General features: G+C 61.2%; 1 protein-coding gene across 1 annotated transcript; it reads left to right on the forward strand.

Moving 5' to 3' along the window:
* Nucleotides 1-988: 988 nt before the first annotated feature.
* On the forward strand, nucleotides 989-21460 carry SYT2 (synaptotagmin 2). The gene is made up of 9 exons (XM_050327146.1): nucleotides 989-1133; nucleotides 12365-12547; nucleotides 12691-12860; nucleotides 14252-14368; nucleotides 14572-14739; nucleotides 14884-15051; nucleotides 15474-15591; nucleotides 16772-16905; nucleotides 17503-21460. Exons 2-9 carry the CDS (start codon nucleotides 12382-12384, stop codon nucleotides 17707-17709), a joined length of 1248 nt encoding a protein of 415 aa, XP_050183103.1. The 5' UTR covers nucleotides 989-1133; nucleotides 12365-12381; the 3' UTR covers nucleotides 17710-21460.
* The last annotated feature ends 831 nt before the right edge of the window (nucleotides 21461-22291 follow it).

Consider the following 22291-nt stretch of genomic DNA (forward strand, 5'->3'; position numbering starts at 1 on the left):
GCTGCAGGGCACAGGGATCCCAGCAGCACCTGGACATGTTTGGAGCATCCACCACGAACATTCAGCACCCAGGATGTTCAGTAGCACCTGCCAGGTACTGACTGTGTGTGTGAGAGGGCCAGGTGTGCAGCCACAGCCACTGGGCACTGCATCCCTTGGGCACCGCATCCCTTGGGCACCACATCCCTTGGGCACCGCATCCCTTGGGCACCGCATCCCTTGGGCACCGCATCCCTTGGGCACAGCTGCCGGCATGTGCAGCAGCACCCAGGGGCTACAACACCCAGTCCGGGTACAGCAGCACCCAGTGTAGGCACAGCAGCACCCAGCAGCTCCTGCCAAGGTGACCCCACAACCTGTGTGCCAGCAGCACCTCCATCCCCAGGGACAGTCAGCCCTTCCTGCACAGACCCACAGAACGGTTCGGTGCTGGTGCCTCATACCAGGCCTGCTGTGAGGTGCCTGCCTTGAGGCGCCTGATGTGAAGTGCCCTGGTGTGGTGCTGGTTCCCCGTGTGACGTGACCCCAGCGAGGGGTGCCCGGTGCCCTGTGCCCAGTGCTGGTGCACAGCGTGAGGTGTCCCCGAGGAAGGGTGCCCGGTGCCTGTGCCTGGTGCGAGGTGCCCAGTGGCAGTCCCTGGTGTCGCTGCTGGTGTTGCGTGTGAGGTGACCTCGATAAGGTGTGCCCGGTGCTGAGGTGACCCCGGTGAGGGGTGCCCGGTGTGAGGTGCCTGATGTCGGTGCTCGCTGTTAGTGCCCGGTGCGAGGTGACCCCGATGGGAAGGTACCCGGTGCCGGGAGCCCCAGGGGCGGTGCCGCTCCCGCACGACCCCCGATCCGCGCCCCGCGAAGGATGGGTGGGTTTTGGGGCGATGTGTGTGGGCGGGGGCGCGGGCGGGGCCTTCGGGGGCGGGCGGAGCTTCGCGGAGCCGCCGCACGCGAGCCCGGAGGGGCCGGAGCTGCCGCAGCGCCGCGCAGGTCCCGCCGCCCGCCCCGCACCGACCGCCCCGCTCCGCCCGCACCGCCCCGACCGCTCCGCTCCCCGCCCTCCACACATCGACCGCTCCTGTCCCCTCCCGCTCCGACCGCACCGACCGCAGGCACCGCACCGCTCCCGCCCCGCCGCCCCGGCTGGTAAGTGCCCGCCCGCACTCCCGCAGAAGTTTCTCCCCGCTGCCGCAGCGGCGCGGGCTCTGCGGGACGGGGCCGCCCGGGCTCCCACCGAGCCCATCCCGAGGTGCGATCGTCCCCCGGTGGGGTGGGATGGAGTGCGCGCCGGTGACTCGCCGCGTCCCGGTGCCAGGAGCGGGGCAGGGAACGGCGCTTTCCCCGGGAAACCCTCCCGGGACACGGGTCCCAGCGCTGCCCAACGCCCCCGGGGCTCTCAGTGGGGAGCTGCGCCCCGAAGGCTGCTGGAGACAGAGTCTGGTGGGATGAAGAGGGGGGCGACCAGTAGTGCAGGGGGCTGCGGAACTGGAAGGGGAGCACTCAGAGGCGTGGGACCCCCCCGAGGACGTGAGACCCTCGGGGGTGCTGAGCCGAACCGCCAGGTCAAAGGTGCCCTCTGGGTGCTGCGGGATGCTCCAGCTTCGCATCCCTGTAGGTGCCCGACTGTTCGTGCCCTTGGGGTGCTGGCCCAGGGGAGTGACGGGGGGCGCAGGGCTGTCCCCGCTGCATTGCAGGGAACCCACCCTGATGCTGGGAACTCGTGGGAGCGGCGTGGCCCCAGCCGTGGGCGGCCGCAAGCCCCACTGCACTGGCAGCTTCTCCGTAGCGGCCTGGCCAGGAGCCAGCTCCAGCCAGACCCTTCTCCGGCTGGATTCCCCCACCGTGGCTACACCAAGCTCCGGGATCCTCCTGCCCTCCCACGCTGGCTGGGTGCCGTCGGGGTGCAGTGGTGCGGAGGGGCTCAGTCCAGAAGCGGGGGTGTCACACCGGGGTGCCGCAGCCCTCGCTGTGCTCAGCACCTCGCTGCTCCCCTCAGCCTAGTTTTAAAGAGTGATCCCGAAGGAGCTCTCTCTGCAAATTGCGCAGGGGACAGGCAGGGTTGCAAGGTGACTGTGGTGTGGGAAGAGGGGAACACGGGTCTGAGTCACTCATCTCTTCGTGGTCCCCAACTGTACACCCTCTGAGTGTCTCTGCACGGTCGCTCCTCGGCGCAGCGCTCTCGTGTCCTGTGGGTGAGAGTGGCCGGGATGCTGCTGTCACCCACCGCGGGATGTCCCCCGCTGTGTGCTGTCACCCGCTGCAGGGTGTCCGGCAGCCCAGCCCTCCTGCGCTGTGGAGCTGCAGGGCGCTGCGGGACTCCCCGCCGGCTCCTCTGCTGCAGCAAAACTTCAGTCCTGAGCGAGGGCTGGTGCGTGAGGTGCTGCTGCAGCGGTGTTCCTCCCGCACGCGCCGAGCGGCAGCGCAGCCACCGGCAGGAGTCTCCAGCCTGCTGCATTATTCCTCGCTTGCACAGTGCCTCGGCCGCACGCTGCCGGGGGCTCCCGGACCCCCGGGGCACCCCCGGGGCATCCCCGGCGCTCTGAGCCTTTGCTGAGCTTGGCTGTTTTTTGGCCGCAGCGTTTTGATGGGAGGGAGCGTGGCTCGCGGTGGTCTGTGTGCCAGGGGAGTGCGGGGCACCGGGGAGGTGATGCACCCAAGGTCATTGAGGCCAGCAGTGGCAGCGGGACATCACCTGTACTGCACGAGAACAGCACAATCCAGCAAAACACCCCACTCTCCCGAAACCCCAAATGCCTCTTGGTGCGATGCCCTCTTGCTTCTGGTGTAGTGCAGGAGGGGGTCTGACCTTGCCTGATCCCCTGGCACCTCGCCCGGCCTCCCGTGGCGAGCGCCACTGCCCCGCTTGCCGGGAGGCGGCCCGAAGCCCCGGTGCCCCCGATTTTGCCGGGCGAGGACACGTCCCTCGCTGCCTGCCGGCCCGGCGATGGCAGCGGCAGTGAGCCAGCACCGGCTGCGCTGCATCGCCTCGGGCTACCCCGCTCTGCAACCCGCTGCCCTCAGCGCCCGGGGCCAAGGAGGAGGGATGACACACAGATACATTCATATAGACCCTTATATGATATACTGATGTATATTATATATATTTAGCTGGGGAGGGGGCTTCCAAATCAGCGTTGCTCGCCCGCAGCAGTGCCCGTGGGCAGTGGAATGGCGCAGCCGTGGCATTTGTTGCCAACTGCTCCCGAGGGAGCTGCCTCCGGCCCCGTGAGCCCTGGGGATGGCTCGAGCTAAAGGCCGTCAAAGTGAGCTGGGGCTCCCGCTCACCCCGAGGGGTGGGAGCAGGTCCTTCCTCCAGCTCGCCATGGTTTTGGCAAAGCCCCAGCTCTGAGAGCCGGATGACTGCGGCTCCTCGTTATGACTAGAGTTTCTCCTTCCCTGGGCTGCGCAGAGAGCTGTGAGCTGGCGGCCGTGATGTTGTCCAGCAGGATCAATGCCCAAGCGTACAGACGGCACCCAGTGTCCGCTGGTTTTCAGATCCTCTGTGTTTTAATTTCCGATCCCCGGCCGTGCAGCTCGGCACTGTGCCTGGCCACACTCCTCCTCAGCCGGGTGGCCACCGGCGCCTTCCCTGTGCCGGTATCTGGAGCTGCCGGGAAGTGCAATTGGCAAAATGCTTTTGCCCTTGGCTGTCGTTGGCCTTTCCCTCCTGGATGAACACCCGGCTGTTCCCCAGCTTGTCCCCCCTCTGCGGTTGCCCTCGGCTCCGCTCCTGCCAGAGCCCACGTTCCCCAAAGTGCCCTTTGATTATTAGCTCTAATAATTGTGTTATCGCATTGACTGATGTGTTTCAGATGCCAAAGCTAATTTTGCTTTTCATGCCTTTCTTCATCAGTAATAGGATTTTGATAACATCACGCATCCCAAAGTATTGGATAAACTCAGCATAATTCCCCATTTATTAATTAAACTGTAAATCAGGCAGCGTGCGGCTGTAATCTTGAATGCCCTGAACAGGTGTGATCCTGCAGCTGGGGATGGTGCTGGCCCATCCCTGACAGCCCTGGGGCGTGGGATCCTGGTGTCTCCCCCTGAGTTTGGGGGCTGTCACGTCCCAGTGGGGCCACCCACTCCGTTGTTCCCTGTGTGCTAGAAGTCAAGGGATGTTTCATCAGCTCTGGTGTCTGGAGGAGGAACTGTGGGGCACCTGAATTTCGCTGCTGGTCAGACAGTGGGGTGGGGCCTGGCAGATCTCCCTGTGCCCCCAGGGTGGCTCTGGTCATGCTGGTGCTTTGGGAGGGGTGACTGCAGCCGGCTCCAGCAGTGCATGTGGCAAATTCCTGATCTGCTCCTGCTCTCCTGCCCGAGCAATTGTCTGACTGTTGCACCAAACCCAGCCCTGTTGTGCATCTGTGGCCCCACCAGCCTGGAAGGTGCTCCTGGCACCATCGGGGGAGGTCCTTCTCCTTGTGCATCTTAAGGAAAGCTGGTGTGTTTTGATTAATCTGGGTGTTTTATGCTCCCCAGCTCTTTCCAACCCTGCATGGGTGCATCAGATGTGGGTTCTGGGCTGGTGCATCCCTGAGGATGTGGGGAGGCCGGGAGCAAAGCAGCTGATTGTGGCATGAGATGCAGGTGGATGCTGGGGGCTGTGCTGGGACACATCCAAACCCTGAGCCCACCTGATCCTGTGCTGAACTGGAGAACTGGAGGTGGGCTGGGGGGGACTGTCCTGCTGCCAGGGACCTGGGGAGCTGCTCCAGAGCCAGGCTGAAGGCACAGGGATGCGTGGGTGTCTGTGGACAGCAGGATGCCCAGAATATAACGAGGTGGTTTGGGGTCGGCAGAGCTGATTCAGCAGCTGATGCTCCGGCAGTGCTGCTGTGGGTCGAGGAATCCCTGAGCCCCGTGAGCCTCACGTGGAGCCTTGGAACAATTCCACCAAAAAACCACAGAGCTGGGACCAGCCTCTGAACTGCTCAGCACCACCCCGGGGAGATGCCTCCCACTTTCCCCTGCAGGACACAGGGTGTCCCCAGGGACTCACTGGGACAGAGGGCTGCTGGGACTGAGGATCCCCAAGTGGCACCGCAGCTCCCATCAGCCTCAAGCACTGGATTCAGGGAGGAAAGCAACCCCAAGTTTCAGTGCTGTGCATGGATTTACCAGCACATGGACTCCCTGTGGGCTCTGTTGCTGTCTTGCTCTGCTCCCAGGGGAGTTGCAGGGTTTTCTCCTGGGACTGAGGTGTGGCAGGGCAGGGTTAGTGCCTGGGGTGAAGGTGCCAGTGTGTACCCACTGCTGTCCACTCACCAGACCGGTGCCACTCCCAGTAGCCTGGCACAGCCACTGCCCAGTGCTGCAGTGAACTGTGTGTGGCTGTGACAGCTCAGCCACAGCTCTGTGCCATGGCAGAGCCTGACAGGGACCTCCCTGTGGGGTGGGCCTGCCCATGGGGGACCCTTGGAAGGTGGGAGGAATGGTGGCTGCCAGCACCAGCGCAGGAACCGGGATGCTTTGCAGCTGGGCTCTGCAGGTTATTCTAGGGGGGAAACAGCCTTCCCTGGGAAATGCCAGTGGAGCAGCTCCTCTGTGCAGCCCTGAACGTGTGTGCCATTGTGTCTGTGCCTCCAAAGCACTTGGAAGGATGCTCAGGGGTGCAGCTCAGAGGGATAGGGAGGCCAGCCCCTGGAGGACCCTCCCGTGGTGTGCAGGGGCTGTGCCCATCACCCTGGCTGGGCTCCTGGCTCTCCTGGTGGCATCTGCACAAGGTTTATTCATGGGAGTCGGTCCTGTGTTCTGGCCTTGGTGGGACTTCATACCATAATGAAATGCCCTTGCCTGGAGTGGTGCCAGTCCCCTGTGATCCCATCGTTGTGCCTCCTCCATCCCCTTTCTCAGCCCGAATGCCACACGGGTGGGTGGCCCCAGGGACACGGAGCTGCACTCTGCCCCTGGGGCTCTCCTGCCTTGGAGCTGGGCGAGCAGCACCAGCACTGCTCCCACAGGCAGCCAGTCCCTGGGGACTGAGCCCGTGCTGGCAGGGAGGAGGGGGATCCTAGGGGATGAGCACCACTGGGGGCTCCCCAGGGCCGGGAGCTGGTTTTGTGGATTCTAACACCATCCTATTACCAGCTCGTGCTTGGCTGGGCGCTGTGGAGATCTCCCTGGAGCCACCCCGCTGGAAATGGCCCCTCGTGGCTTGTATCTGCTCATCTGGCCCCGTCTGTTGAGCTGAGGAGCGGCGCAGGATGTGTGCGCTCCTTTACTCCCCTCTCCGACCAATCCACCGCGCTCGGCTGTCTCCCGGAGCTGCTTCTGGCTCTTCCCCAGGAGCTGACCTGGCTCATTTTCACTCCCCCCCGTGCCGATCGGGAGCCATCTCACTGTGGCACGGGACCATGGCCGGGAGAGTCAGCAACGGGGCCGCGGTGCCGGTGCCCACCCGGGCGGGAGGGACTCGGTGCTCTTGGCCCGTGTGGTGCCTTCGAAGTGCCAGGACAGCTCGGCCCATCACCATCTGGTGCCCTATTTAGCTGCACACTGGTGTTGCTGTCGGAGCAGGGCAAGGCGTGGTGCTGGGGAACGGGCTGGGTGCTGGCAGTGCCCTACACCTATTTTTTGGGAGGCTTTTTTGGCTATTCTGCAGTTCTGTGTGCCAGGGGTGGGCTGCCTGTTCTCCCCGGGGTTTGGGGGAGCCTGGCAGTTTGCCGTGGCAGTGGCCAGTGCCCGGGGGGATGTTCCATATGGAATGCTCTGGTGTCCTAGGGAACACACCAGCCCACAGCTCAGGGGCCAGAAACCCCAGCTGCCTTTTCTGTGGGTGCCGTGGTGGCACATGGCACGTGCTGAAACCCTCTGGATGGTTTTGAGTGGTGCCTGCAACCCCTGCAGGATCCCTGTGGGATGCTTTTGGTGGAGTCTTGGAGCAGTGCAGCTGCACTGGGAAGCTGAAGCCATAGTGGGGAGGGGGGCAAGGTGCTCACTGGCCCCTTCGCTGTTGTCACCCAAGTGTTGGTTGGCAGTGGATGTCACAGCACCTGCCCTGGCTCCTGCAGGAGCCCTGGCACCGGTCCTAGCTCAGCTTCCTCCCCTCCTTCCTTCACTCCTGGGCTGGCAGCAGTGCTGGAGCCTGGGGATAGCCAGGGCCTGATCCAGCTAGGATCCAGTGGGCTTGGGGGGAACAGCACCCCTGGGTGCCAGGCAGGGCTCTGAGTGCTCAGATGTGGGTCCCCCTCTCTCCTGACTCAAGCCCTGGTGTTGCTGTCACTGGCCTTGTCCTGTTTTACCTCAGTGCTATTCTGATTTTAGAGGCAAAGGTGCAGAAAATCCCTGAGCTGCCTGTCTGGGCACCTTGGCACTGGCCATCACAGCACTCCCCTGGAATTACTCATTCCCAGGGCAGGGCTGGTGGCTGGGGCTGCCATGCCCCAGCACATCGTTATTTTTACTTGGCTGAGACAGGTGCTGGTGGGTGATGGGGCCATGAGCAGAGCCTGCCACGGCAGGGAGGAAGGATGTGGTCCCATCTGGAGATGCTGCTGGAGCATGCAGGATGGGGAGCAGTGCTGGGGGTCCCAGCAAGGCCTGGTGGCTGTCACTGACCCGGGAAGTAGCAGAGTCCCATCACAACTCTGAGCTGGGGGAATGCTGAATTTCAGCCCTGCTCAGGAGTTCCTCCCTCGGGGTGCTGCTCCCCATGCTGTGCCTCAGTTTCCCTCAGTGGGCAGAGGGATCTGTGCCTCAGTTTCCCTGGTGGGCAGGAGGGTCTGGCCAGCAGCACCTGCTGGTAGTTGGGTTTGGGGACAGGGGAACGTGTCCCTGTGTGGGCCACGTCTCAGCAGCTCAGGTCCCGTGATGCCACGTGCTACCGGCGCATCCTCGCTCCACACACCCCTCGCCTGTGCTGCAGCAGCTCCCCTGCCCAGCCCACTAGGCTTACTCTCCCATGAGAAGTATGGAGATGGGGGAGCAGAGACTCCTCTCACCCTCAGCAGAGTGAATCAGGATGGGGTTGTGGGGGGATCCCAGGGCAGAGTGCTCCCCAAGCTCTGGGGGCCGCCACAGCATCCTGGGGAGCTGTGGATGGAGAGTCTGATCCAACACCGCCGATGCAGCTGCTGTGGGGTCATGCTGGGGCTGGAGAAGGGGAACAAGGATGAGATTTGGGGATTTACTGGGCTGGGTTGTTGCAGAGCCCCTTTGCACCAAGGTCCTGCAGTGTCTCCCTACCTAGTGCCCCCTACTCTCCCTCCTCCCTGATCCCTCGGTCTCCCCATGCCTCCACACATCCCTTGCCTGGAATTCTCTGTTAATTAAATGACCATTAGAAGCCAAATCATGTTTTTGCCTTAATTAGAGTCTCCTGTCTCACTGCTGTGAGCTGAAACTCTGGCCCAGCATGTCCCCTCCGTGACCGACATCGGATACGATGGCAGCGCTGGGGGGGTCAGTGCCCCCGTGAAAGGCCAGAGGGATGCCCTGGCATCATGCCAGTGGATCCAGCAGAGATGGGATCTCCTCCTCCAGCCCTTGTCCTGCTGACCCCAGCTCCAAAACACCCGCTGGGGCACTGCCAAATATCTCAGCTGTACCTCGAAATCTCCGCTCGCCCCGGGGCTGCACTGCAGGATCCGGCTCCGTAGTTCCCAGGCTTCCCACCGGCATTGGGGTGGGAGGGGGCTCACCTTGGGACCAGTTTGGGATTTTCATTCCTGATATCCAACCCTGGCACAGGGCAGTGCAGGTTTTGGGATCAGCTCCCTCAGCTGACGTTCATAGAGGTCTGGAGGGTGTCCATCCCCCCGCCCCGTCTCCATCTCAGCAGGACAGCTCAGCCCCGGCTTTGCCATCCCGTAATGAGCGATAACTCATCGCTCCGGGCCCACGGTGGCAGCCGCCCTTCATTATCCAACGAGCTTCCCCCAGACCGGGGTCTCCCTGGGACAATTCAACCCTCTGGGCGGGGGGAGCCGGGGGTTGGACCCCCCCGTACCCGCCTGCCCGAGCCCAGCCCATGCTCTGTCAGCGCTGGCTGCTGCTAATTGCTGCCTCAGCCTCATTAATCTTCATTTGTTGCTGTTTCTGCCCTCCGTCATCCCCATCGCCTTCCCGGAGCGGAGAGGTTCCGGCTGCCCCCACGGAGGAGCTGGGGGCGTTTCCAGCAGTTGGATTCCCCAAAATCCCCGACCCCGGCGCTGAGCTCGCTGGGTGCTGCCGTGTCCGAGGACATCCCGATCCTTCTGTACATCTCCGAATCCTCATCCTGAGTCTGGTCCTTCGCTGATGAGGGCGACTCCCTGTCGATTCCCCTGCACATCTCGCTTCTCCCTGCGTGGTCTGCAAAGCCCACCCCCACCCCCCAACCGGTGAATCCACCCCCTCTCCATCCATTCCCATCCCACCCCGATAGGGAGCTGATGCCGGGGCAGGGGGTACCCATGATGGGACCCGTACTGGGGAAAGCCCAAATCCCCCTTGTTTGGCTTTTGGGATGCTGCGGGTGCTGCGGCAGCACAGGCTGGGGGGGTCTCTGAGATGGAGCCTTTGTGGGAGGAGGAGGAGGGATGAAGGGCTCGGGAAGGGGATTTTCCGGCGTCTGAACAGCTTTCCTGGATACGGGGAATGCCCAGGGGATGGAGGGGGATGGGATCGCCGGCTCCAGCCTGGGGTTTCCATCCCGCCAGACCTTGGGGTGCTGCCGGCCAACAATGCGGCAAATGGAATGTGTAAAAGGAATGTGTAAATGGGAGGGGGACCCGCCCACCCCCCAACCTCCGTTCCCCCCCTGCTCCGGGTGTAAATCAGCGGTGTAGCCAGGGGAGTTTACACCAAGAAAGGGCCAAAGACCCCACGGGGCTGGTCTGGGGCTCAGTGCATTTTCTCGGGGTTCAGTATAACAAAGCTGGGGGGAGTTTGGGGGCTGAGCCTGGAGGGGGTTTGGCTGGATAAAGTCCCTGGGGGCTCCGCTAGAGTTGGGACCTGGGGGCTCCTTCAAGGCCAGATGTTTGCAGCTCGGGGCACTGCCTGAGGGGGTACAGAGGAACACACCATGGGGTGCAGGGGGCGTTGGGGATCTGTGGGTGGTGCAGTGTCAGGAGGAGGTGTTGCTTTAGGGGGTCTGGGAAGCTGCAGGATGGGGCACAGGGTAGTGTCCCATGGGATTTGGGGAGTGCTGCACTGAGGGGTGCAGGATGAGGCACTGGGGGACGCAGGGGTGTGCGTTAGGGGGAAACACACTGTCGAGGGGATGGGTTTGGCAGGTTCAGTGTAATGCACTGTGGGGTGCAGGGGCCCAGAGCAAAGAGGAGCAGGATAAAGCTCTGGGGGAACAGGGGAGGTACCTGGGGGGCTGCAGGGTGGAGTGTAATGTGGGTGCATGGGTGATGTGCCATGAGGAGCTCTGCCCCCTCTGCCCTGGGGGGTCTCCTCAGCAGCTGCCTGAGTGAAGCCCACCCTGTCCTGCTCCACGAGGAGCTCCCAGTGGTTTTGGGGAGGGGTGTGGGGTGGGTCCTACCATTCTCATCAGAATCCCCCACGAATGCTGCACCCCAGGGAGGAGCTGGGGGTCCACAGGGGTCAGCAAGGCAGGAGGGGCATCCTTCCCAGCCAGTAATTTTTCTTGAAGCCTTAACCCACGCTCGTTCCAGGGCCAAGGGCTGATAGAAATGGTTAATTATAACCCTCATAATTTATTTATGTGCTTGAGACCCTGAGATCTTGGCCAGGGGAGAGGCATGGAGCAGTGGGGGGGGCGACGAGGGGCAGCTCCAAACCGGGGAAGAATAAAAAGGAAACTTGAAGCACGGGAGGAACCGCAGCGAGCATCCCCGGCGGGGGCGGCCGAGAGGGGTTTGAGGGCACAGCGGGGATTTCGGGGGGCCGAGCTCCCTTCCCACCCCCACCGCCGGCCGCTCGGCCCCTCGCCAGCTGCTGCCGCAACTTGCAGAGGGGAGGGGAAAAAAAAAAAAAAAGAAAAATTGCAAAAGGAATAAGAAAAAAAAAAAAAAAGGCAGCGGAGCCGGAACAGGACTGCAATGCAGTGCCGCAGCCCAGCCGCCGCACGGCCCTCCCGCAGAGAGGGGGGCCCGGCAGGGACAGGGGGCTGCGACAGGGATGGGGGCTGCGGCGGACCCCCTGCCCGGGAATCTGTGCCGTGGGGCTGGGAGCATCTCTGCACCCGCAGCCGAGGGCTTGGGCTGCCCTGCTTGTGCCTGCTGGGGATGGGGGTTGCGACCAAGGACGCCCAGTGAGGCCGTGGCACAACGGGGTCTGGGAGCTGGAGTTGAGAGGATGTTCCCAAGGACACTGCCTGTCCCTTCTGCCCCACTGCCTGTCCCCTCTGCCCCACTGCCTGCCCTCCCACCCAACGATGCCCCCTTGGCACTGCCCCACTGCCCCACACTGCCCAGCCTGGCCCCCATGCAGGAGGGGAATCAAAGCTTGGCCCCCTCACTTGGAGGGACAGGATCAGCCCCCTGGCCCCATGGCAAGGGCTGTAGGGTCCCAGGGGGCTGTAGGGTACTCAGTTGGTGGGGGGGCAGCAACATGGACTCGCTCCCCCAGGCCTCTCCCGTGCCTCAGTTTCCCCCAGTCCTCAGCTCTGCCAGCACCCGGTGTGCACCACAAAGGAGCAATTAGTGATGCTAATTAGCTGCCCTGCTCAAAACCAGCCCCTGTGGTGAGGCCTGATGCTGCCTGCAGCCTCCCCAGCCCTGGCCAGCACCGCAAAGCCCCCCGAGCCCCCAGAGCAGCACTACCCTGGTCAAGGGCCTGTGCTGCACCTCTGCCCCCAGAGCCCCCTGTCCCACCCACGATTCCCACACGCACAGAGGCACACAGAGGGGGTGTGTGTGTGTGTGGAGGCCTTGCACAGGCTGTGGGCAGTGCCATGCACACGAGAGGACACACAGCCCCCCGTGCAGGAGCTGGCAGAGCCAGCCAGGCAGGTGATGCGCATGCACACAAAGTGCTTGCACCCTGGGTGGATGTGCTGCATCCCTTGTGCATGTTTACACACACACACAGGCACAAGCACTCCTCCCCTGTGCACACACACTTGCACACATGCATTCCCTCACGTGCGTTTGCACATCCCGTGCACACGTGCCTGGATGTGCTTGCACATCCATTTACACACGTGCACAGACACACACACACACACAGTGCTGTACCCATGCACTGGTCCTTGCACCCCCGTGCCTGCAGGCTCGCAGAGGGGCACAGACACGCTCACACAGCCCTGCTCACGTCCCTCCCCACGCACACACGCGTGCACACGCGTGGGCTGCAGCCCGAGCGGGCCTGGCTGTGCCCGTCCCCGGGGACAGCAGTGGGACGTGAGCGGCATCGTGATCATCGCAGCACCGTGACTGCAGCAGGAGCTGTGACGTGACCACCGAGCTGACGTTGTGTTTCAGGGAGCCCCTGGCCCACCATGACGTTCAAACAGGCGTCCATGATGGCCCCGGAGGCCGCGGCCACCACGATGCCCATGAGCACGATGGAGAACTCCACCGAGGCCGCGGGGCCGGGCGAGAGCAAGGAGGACATGTTCACCAAGCTGAGGGACAAGTTCATGAACGAGCTCAACAAGATCCCCCGTGAGTAGCTGCTCCTCTCCCAGGTGCTACCCTCCTGGTGGCCCCACCACCGCCCTGGTCCCAGGGCAACACGTGGGACGTGGTTTTTGGGGTGGCTGGGAGGCAGCTGCAGGGCTGACCACAACGCTGGCTTTTGCCTGCAGTTCCTCCCTGGGCCCTCATCGCCATCGCGGTGGTCGCCGGACTCCTCATCCTCACCTGCTGCTTCTGCATCTGCAAGAAGTGCTGCTGTAAGAAGAAGAAGAACAAGAAAGAGAAGGGCAAAGGCATGAAGAATGCCATGAACATGAAGGACATGAAGTCAGGCAATCAGGTGATGTCCTTCTTGGACAACAGCTTGGCCAACGGTCCCTCTGGATGAGCTATGAACTGTGCTGGGGCACTCATGGGTCAGGCAGCAGATTGGGATGGAGCCACCAGGATATCTGAAGCCAGGACATGGAGCCACCAGCCACTGGGACGGGACAGTGCAGACAGGAGCCAGGACCTGAGACAGCAGCACTGTCCTCTTCCAGTGCCCGCTGGCCCAGATGGGACCAGGCTCAAACTGTCCTGGACCTGCCAATGCTCCACCTGAATCAGAAAATGTTAAATTAATCCCTTTCATCTTCCTGCCTCCCTCTGGGTTACCCTCATTTCACTGAGCCTTTAGCCAAGAGGGGAGGGCCACCAGGGCAAAATACATCCAGTGTGGGGTCGAGAGGCAGGTGCTGGTACCTGGAGCAGACCTGGGGCTGTCTCCCCATCCTTGGGGCCAGCCTGAGGGGGACTTTGGTACCTGCAGGCTTGGGGCACCCCAGCCCTTTCCATGGCCTTGACCCAGGGCCATTTGGAGGGGGTGGGAGATTTTGGGTGCCCGTTCCTGCTCTTCAGAGCTGTGTGGGCATCATGAACATGCAGTCAGGGCTGGAGCAGGAGTGGTGGGAGATGTGGGGTGGGATTCCCCAGAAAAGATCAAGGGCTGTATCCCCTGGGACTTCACAGGGTCACACAAACCCTGACCCACCCCCCCATGGTCCCTCAGTGCTCTGTGTAACGTGTCTTTCTTCCCTTGTGGTGCCCTCATCTCCTCCCACCCTGCTGCCCTGGCTGCCTGGTCCCTCCCCATCCTGGGACACCCTCCATGGTAAGTGAGCCTCCTTCTCCATCATCTGCTTCCAGGGTGGCTTGGGGGACCTGGAGACATGTCAGAGAGCAGATAAGGAGCCAGGGGTCCCACCCCATCTCCCACTCCCACAGCTTGGGGAGGCAGGAAGAGGGGTGTCTTTTCCTGGGGACAATTAGGGTGTATCTCTATTTCTAAGCCCACAAAGCACCATCTCTGATGCTTCCCCAAGTGCAGGACCCACTGCTTGCAAGCACCAAACCTCACTCCACTGGAGCCAACCCCTTGTCCTGGTACCCGGAGGAAGCCCCTCATGCCCCATAGGGGTCTCCTTTCCCCTCATGGGGAGAACCTGGGTGCTGAGATGTCAGCAGGGTTGGGGTGCTGAGGTGTCAGCAGGGTTGGGGTGCTGAGATGTCAGCAGGGTTGGGGTGCTGAGATGTCAGCAGGGTTGGGGTGCTGAGATGTCAGTAGGGTTGGGGTGCTGAGGTGTCAGCAGGGCTGGGGTGCTGAGGTCCCCAGTGGTGTGGGGACAGGGTTGCTGGGCTGTGACCGTGCTGCTGAGCTGGGCACCACGGCTGCCACTGCAGGACCAACAGGATGATGATGATGCAGAGACGGGTCTGACAGAGGGGGAAGGCGAGGAGGAGGAGAAGGAGCCAGAGAACCTGGGCAAGCTGCAGTTCTCACTGGACTACGATTTCCAGGCCAATCAGGTGATGGAGGGGCTGGGGCTCAGCTGATGAGTGGGGTTTGCCCAGGGGGGTTTTTGAGGGGACAAGCCTCCGTGTTGGAGCTGGGTGGCATGGGAGGGAAGGAGGAGCTGGGTGCTGTGCCACAAGGAGTCCAAGATGGGCCCTCGGCATCTACAGAGTGTGGCTGGGCTGTCTCACTGAGGACACCCCTCTGCCCCCTCCAGCTGACGGTGGGGATCCTCCAAGCTGCTGAACTGCCAGCTTTGGACATGGGGGGCACCTCAGACCCCTATGTCAAGGTGTTCCTGCTGCCCGACAAGAAGAAAAAGTACGAGACCAAAGTGCAGAAGAAGACCCTCAACCCTGCCTTCAACGAGACCTTCACCTTCAAGGTGAGAACACAGGACCTTGTCTCCCTCTCCCATCCTCCTCACTGACTGCACCAGTCCCATACATTGACCCTCACTGCTGGGAGCAGGGGGCCTGGCTCGGGGTCCAGACCCCAACCAGCCTGGTTGCTGACCCTGTTTGTGCAGGTGCCCTACCAAGAACTGGGTGGGAAGACGCTGGTGATGGCCATCTACGACTTCGACCGCTTCTCCAAGCACGACATCATCGGGGAGGTGAAGGTGCCCATGAACACGGTGGACCTGGGCCAGCCCATCGAGGAGTGGCGGGACCTGCAGAGCGGCGAGAAGGAGGAGGTGAGAGCCAGCCCTCAGCTAGCCTGGTTGGGGGATTTAGATGGGGGTGGCCACGGGGTGAGCTCTGCTTTGGGGAGCACCCCACAGTGTTCAGGGTGACGATCACTGTGGGGTCACACTGGTGTGGGGCTCGTGCCTGTCCTGGCTGTGAGTTCTGGGCAGGATCTGCCCTCTTGTTCCTCTGTGTAAAAACCTTTTTGCCACAGAAAATGAAGAGTATAAAACATCCTGAGTGCTGTGTTGGGCCTGGCCTGCCCCAGGCCCAGTGATCAAACCCCTCTGCTGGTGCATGGGATGCCAGCTTGTGCCTGCATCGAAGGCTGAGCAGGGTTTGGGGGGCCCTGCCCATGGGACCATGTCCAAACAGTGCAGTCTGATGCACTGGCAATGCTTTGATATCCACTCCCTGCTTTCCTTGGCAGCCAGAGAAGCTGGGAGACATCTGCATCTCTCTCCGGTACGTGCCCACGGCCGGGAAACTCACTGTCTGCATCCTGGAGGCCAAGAACCTGAAGAAGATGGATGTTGGGGGTCTCTCAGGTGGGTGTCACTCAGGGGCAGCCTCCTCCTGCCCCACTGGGGGCTCTCAGCACCCTTTGTCAGGAAGGACAATGGGGCCATCCCTCTGGCTGGGCTCAGGGAAGCCCCCCCAGTGCCTCCTCCTGCGCTGGAGGCAGCCCAAGGTCTGGCTGGAGGGCAAAGGGAGATGGGTTTGGGATGAGTCTTCTATCCTTAAGGAAGGACATTTTCAATTTGGTCCCACACTCTGTCCAGGACCAGGATGCTGCAGGACCCGGGTGGTGAAAATTCTCCTCTGCCATTTTCTCCTGGTCCTACTCCTCCTTGACTTGGTCCAGGGATCTCAGTTGACAGAATGCTTTTGCTCAAAAAGTCTTCCCAACCCCATCATGGGGCTGAGCTCTGTGGGGTCCTCAGCTCTTTCCAGACCTGCCTTAACCATGAGAAGAGCAGGCCCTGCATGACTGGAAGGGTTCAGCTTTATTATGGGGGTGTCCTACTCCAAAAACCTGGGTGACAGATGCCACCTGACAGGCCAGCTGTCACTCCACTGTCCCCAGTCCTCCTGCAAGAGGGTCCTCAGCAGAGAATCACAGAATTAATGTTGGAAAAGACCTCCAAAATCATCGGGTCCCACCTGTGACCGATCCCCACCTTTTCAACCAGCCCAGAGCACCGAGTGCCACGTCCAGTCATTCCTTGAACACCTCCTTGGACAGTGACTCCACCACCTCTCTGGGCAGTCCATTCCAACGCTTGACAACCTTTTCAGTGAAGAAATTCTTCCTGACATCCAACCTGAACCTCCCCTGTTGCAGTTAGAGGCCATTTCTCCCTGGCTAGTTACCTGGGAGCAGAACCTGACCCTCCCCAGGATCCACCCTCCTGTCAGGAGCATTGTAGAGAGAGAGTGTCCCCCCGAGCCTCCTTTTCTCCAGGCTGAACCTCCCCAGCTCCCTCAGCCATTCCTCATATGACTGACTCTCCAGACCCTCCCCCAGCTCTGTTGCATGCAGAAATGCTCCACCCCTTGGCCAGTTGCTCCCAGAAATCCTCTCCAGACCAACTATTTTGACTTTGGTCCCCATCCACAAACCCCAGAGCTCATGGACATCTCTACCTCATCCTGGGCTGAGATGCCTCTTGGCTGATGGTGCCCTCTGGGCATCTCAGCCCTGGCTGATGAACTTCTGACCCCCAGATCCCTACGTGAAGATCCACCTGCTGCAGAATGGCAAGAGGTTGAAGAAGAAGAAGACCACAGTCAAGAAGAAGACCCTGAACCCCTACTTCAATGAGTCCTTCAGCTTTGAGATCCCCTTCGAGCAGATACAGGTTTGTCTGATGACTCCCCTAGGAGGCAGAGAAGAGGGGTGGTCCCTGGTCCCTGAGATACACCCAGTCCCATCCTGGGCCTGGACTGATGCTGAGAGCAGCTGGTGCAGGGTCAGACTTGGGAGGCTGGGCAGCACCTATGGGAGATGCTGGAGACGGAGACAACAGCTGGAATGGGGCTTTCCTCTGCTCCTGATCCTACAGTGCTCACCCCAGGCATAACAAAGACACTCCAGTGGTCCTAAAGGCATTTTGGACCACTGGTCAGTGCCTTCTGCCCCTCCAGGCCCTGCCCAAGCCCCTGCACTTGCCCCTTGCCCCAGCCCAGTCTCCCACAGCTCTTACCCAGTCCCTTCACCACACCTTGGTGACCTAACCCAGGCGAGTCAGGTGAGGATGAGCTGGGTCCCCACTGTGGCTCTGCAGCCCTGGGCTCCTTGGGGAATGACGTGCAGGAAGCAGGGAGGGGGCCCTGCCCAAAATGAGTCCACTGAGCAGGCTCAGCCTTAGGGGATCCCCTGCAGCACCCTGGGGCCACGGAGCCGTCACGGTGCTGTGCCTTTCCACCCCCTAAAGAAAGCTTTTTACCTCCTGCAGAAAGTGCAGGTGGTCATCACGGTGCTGGACTACGACAAGCTGGGGAAGAACGAAGCCATCGGCAAGATCTTCACGGGCTGCAACTCCACGGGCACGGAGCTGCGGCACTGGTCCGACATGCTGGCCAACCCCCGGCGGCCCATCGCCCAGTGGCACTCGCTGAAGCCCGAGGAAGAAGTAGATGCAGCTCTTGGGAAGAACAAATAGGCGGCTCTGGCGGCCGGCGCGGCACTGCGGACAGTCCAGAGCTCCGATACCTCAGTCCTGCAAAACCTCCCGTCTCAGTGTTTTTTGGTTTTTTTTTGGTTGTGTTTTAAGCTGGAACGCCCTTTTGACGGCTCTGGAAGGGTTTCCAGGCAGTCCCATAGCTTCCCAGGGGAAGAGGTTAAAAAGACACGGATGGTTCTTTTCGTTCTTCGGCACCGCTCCCTTCGTGCTGCATGTCCTGCTCGCCGTCCCCCACCACTGCAAAGCCATGCCTGGGACCCTCCCCGGCAGCCACGTCACCAGCTTGCAGCGCTGCTGCTGCCATCCTTCCCTCGGGATCATGTGGGGAACCATGGAACGTCGCATGGAGGTGATACCAGAGACTGATGGTGTGGAGTGACTGGACCCACCGTGCTTGCTCGGGTTGTGATCAGCTGTGGGACGGCAAAACAGTGGAGAAGACCCTCTGGAAAGAGCCAGGTGCCTCCCCCTGGTCTCCCCCAGGGATGGCTGAATGCCCCTGGTCAGCTCCAGGTTTGGTTGCTCTGGGGAGAGGTTTGCAGGCGGTCCCCTCTGTGGCTGGTGTGGTGCTGAGCCCTTGGGTGTTGCAACTGGAGCTGTGGGGGCCTGTCTGAGCACAGGGAGCCCCGAGGGGGGCTGCTTTGAGGAGACACGTGGATGTGGATGCACCATCAGTGTCATGTCAGTCGCCACTACCTCCACCTCCACTGCATCCTCAGAGGCCAAGCAAGGGCAGTGCTGGGTGATTTGCATCTGTTTCACCATGCTTGGTGAAACCTGTAGGTCAAGATGCTTCCACAAGGCAGGTTTATTGTGCTGAGAGGTCTCCGAATGTGGCGAGGGCAGCCCCCCAGAGCAGTGCCAGCTGCCTCCCCAAAGCCCATCCATCGTGTGTCCCCTGGGCTCAGCCCCACTGTGGGCACCCCAGCACAGCCTGGGGGCAGCTGGGGGGGCTTTGGGGAGCTCCAGTCCCACCACTGCAGCCCACCTGATGCAGGGGGCAAGAGTGAGCCCAGGGCCAACAAGGGACCAAAGCCCCTGCCCCCCACAAGTTTCTGCTCCCCACCGGACCATTGGCTGCTGAATCTACTCCATCCTGCTCCCTCCAGGGGGTTTAAGCCATATCCGTGTCCCTCACAGTGAGGAAGAGCCTCTCTGGGCCACCTCTCCCACTGTCAGACCAAGCCCCTGAGCTGGAAAGCCAACAGTGTTCCCTGTAGCTGGGAGAGGATCCAGCAGCCCTGCCCAGTTCAGACCAGTCTGTACTGGAGCTCTGACATGAGGTGGTGTCCCCGTCCCAGCTTTGACTCCCTGCCACGGTCACAGCTCCACTTGGCTTCTCTGGACTGGGTTTTGGGGGTTCTGCCACGGTGCAGCAGTGAAGGGTGTTGCTGCAATGGAGCTGAGCCCTGGGGATGTCCCAGCACTGGGGACACTGCTCTGGGGGTCCAACATCTGGGCTGGGACCTTGGTGCAGGGTGTTCTGAGTCCGGGGACAAAGTGCCAAAGCTGAGCTCAGCCCAGTGCTGTCGGATGCTTCAGCAGCTCCCACAGCTCCCGGATCCAAAAGGGCATCCTGGCCTGGCTGGAGGTGGGGAGATGATGGAAAATTTGGTGGCAGCCACATCTCAGGGGGTTCAGATGGACACAGGGATTGGCCCTTGCCCCTGGAGGGATGTGCAGCTCTGGGACAAGTTCCCAGGGAAGGATGGCTCCACCCTTGGGAGCTTTGGGCTCGGATAACCAAGCTGCAGTGGGGGTGGATGTTGGATGGACCTCCAACAACCACCTCCACCACCACCATGGCTGCACTTGGCTCATGCCCTGGTGAAAGTGGCACCAGGGTCGCACCAGGGTCACACCAGGTTTGAAGGGGTCATCGAGCAATTGGTCCCACAAGGCCATCTCCGGCTTTAATTAGTCCCTTTTCCTAATCAATGTGTCAGCGTCAGCAAATGGGTCTTGCCCTGCTCCTGTAGCCAAAGGGAGAAGTCTCAGGCTGCTTTTAATTAAAGGGGAGTTGGGAGGTGAGGATGCCCCATGGCGAGGAGCACTGGCTGGATTCAGTCTCACCTTGGGGTCCATTCAGCCACTGGTTGGGGAGGGTGGAGTGTTTGCCTTACATGGAAATGTGTTAAAAAAGAAGAAATCTGAGAGAGCACTGAAATCCTTCTGTTGGCAGTCAGAGAGTGTGCACAGCCCTGCAGCCTCCCCTGGGGAGCAGGTGGAGGTGTGCACACCTGTACACACCTGTGCACACCTGTACACCTGCACACCTGTACACCTGCACAGCTGTACACCTTCACACCTGTACACAGCTGTACCCACACACACCCCACCATTCATCCCCCTCCTGTGCACCCCCATCCTCACCCCTCCACCCCCAGACCCACCCCATTGTCCAGGGTCTCACCAGGAGCGGAGATCCCACCTGACTGCTTTCCATTCAGACTCTCTAAGCCTTGTGGGGGCGGAGGGGGGAGGGAGAAGACTATGACTTTAATACATAATTTTTTTTTTTTAATAAAAAGGGGAAAACCAACCAACGTATTGAAGCCATCTGCGCTGCCTCTGAACCCCCCTTTCCCCTCCCCGCCCTTAGCTGTGTGTAGGTAAAATATATGGAGACATAGCTGTAAATACCACGAGCAGTGCATGTGATGCAGCCACGTAGCAGTAGCAGCATGGCCCCAGCCCGGCGCTGCCACCGCCCCCGGCACCGCCGTCCCCACCTCCGGCCTCCAGCGAGGGAGGACACGGCGACCGACGAAACTCATCGCTCGAGAGCTCTCCACCGCCCTGGTTATTTTGTCCCCCCGAACAAAAGGAAAAACAAACAAACAAACCAATAAAATCATGTAAAAGAAGAAAATAATGCCAAGAAGCAAAGCATGCCAAGCCCGGCCCGCCAGCGGAGCCGTCACCGATGCAGCCCGTGACATCCACGTGTGTCTTGTTCCTGTACTTCGTCGCGTTTGTCCCATGGCCGGGTAGCGGCAACATCGTGGCTTCCGTGTCCTGTGTCGCGTTGTTGGTGCATTTCACCGTCAGAGCAACTTTAGAAGCCATATAAGAGCACGGTGCGCCGGGACCCCGCGGGGGCGGCCCCGCGGCGAGCCGTGACCTCCTTCCCCCCGTGTGTGTCCACCGTCCCCCCCGGTTTCGTGGGGCTCAGGCTGCCAGGACGAGCCGCATCGGCCACCGCCTGGGTGGCCACGGGTGCCGCTGCCACAGCGGGCGAGGGGACGGGGCCGACCTGCCGGGGGCATTTCTGTGATGGAAAAGCTGGTTGGTGAAAAGGCTTTTCGGAGCAGTATGGGTTACATCTGCCACGTCCAGTCAGGTGGTTTCTGGTTTGGGGCATGAGAACTGGCATTTCCCCTCTCCTGGCTGCCCCGCGGAGCAAACCCAGCTGTGCCACGGAGGTGCTCCGGGGGTTAAAAGGAAGAGAAGCCGCCAGTCTTGGCCACAGGCTCTGCTTTCTTTTCCTTTTCCCCCCTCAAACTGGAAGGGAGGAGCCAGCTCCTTTGGGAGAGCAGACTCGGCCATTCCTGCACCCCCAGTGCCGGCCCCGCTCTGCCCCGGCCCGGCCCCGCAGCGCTCGGCTCCGGCGGAAGCTGCTTTTAACGCCCCTTCCCCTCGTGTGGACTCTGTCGTTCCCGTCTCTGATCGTTCGATGGTTATTTTGTAATGATCTCTGTTTCCTTATTAAAGAAACGAGCTGAAAGGAGCTGGTTTTCCCTTCTGGTCTTGCTGCTGGGGCTAGCGGGGCATCCGCGGAGAGGGGCAGGGAGCCCAGGGACGGTGAGAGGGATCGAGGTGTGAGGGGAACCCCACGAGTGCCCAGGTCCCCCGAAACATAGAATCATGGAATCACTGAGGTTGGAAAAACCCCTAAGATCATTGAGTCCAACCATTCCCCCAGCACTGCCATGTTCACCACTAACCATGTCCCCAGGTGTTACATCCGTGTGTCTTCTGAACACTTCCAGGGATGGTGACTCCACCACTACCCTGGGCAGCTGTGCCAGGGGCTGACCAGCCTTTCAGTGAAGACATTTTTCCCAATATCCAACCTAAACCTCACCTGGCACAGCTTGAAGCCATTTCCTCTTGTCCTGTCCCTTGTACCCTGGGAGCAGAGCCCGACCACCCCTGGCTCCCCCCTCCTATCAGGAAGTTGCAAAGAGTGAGAAGGTCCCTCCTGAGCCTCCCTTTCTCCAGGCTGAGCCCCTCCCAGCTCCCTGTGACTTTTCCTCAGCCTTGAGTCCTGGCTCTTGGCTGAGTGTGGCCAGCCCAGACATGGGGCACAGGTGGAAGATATCAAAGGTCCCCACCAAATTCTTGAGTCCCAGCAGTCTGGTCCCTACAATCATGTTTAGGTCCTGCCCTGCTTTGCAGAAGCACTGGACGCTCCCAGACTCCAAGGGAAGAGCTCAACCTGCTCCAACCACCTCTGAAGTCTGGAACACACGCAGGTTTCCAGCAGCCTCAGCTGGGACAGAGGATCCCAGATGTGACACCATCACCTGCTCGTATCTTTGCCACACTTTGTCCTGGC

The sequence above is a fragment of the Myiozetetes cayanensis genome, unplaced genomic scaffold, assembly GCF_022539395.1.
Source record: "Myiozetetes cayanensis isolate MyiCay16 unplaced genomic scaffold, myiCay2020 scf32, whole genome shotgun sequence".
Taxonomy (NCBI): Eukaryota; Metazoa; Chordata; class Aves; order Passeriformes; family Tyrannidae; genus Myiozetetes; species Myiozetetes cayanensis.

Coding starts and splice junctions, on each gene's coding strand:
- SYT2 (XM_050327146.1), top strand. CDS start 12,382: ATGACGTTCAAACAGGCGTCCATGATGGCCCCGGAGGCCGCGGCCACC. Junction 12,861..14,251: donor ACATGAAGTCAGGCAATCAG/GTGATGTCCTTC, acceptor CAGGACCAACAG/GATGATGATGATGCAGAGAC. Junction 14,369..14,571: donor ACGATTTCCAGGCCAATCAG/GTGATGGAGGGG, acceptor TGCCCCCTCCAG/CTGACGGTGGGGATCCTCCA.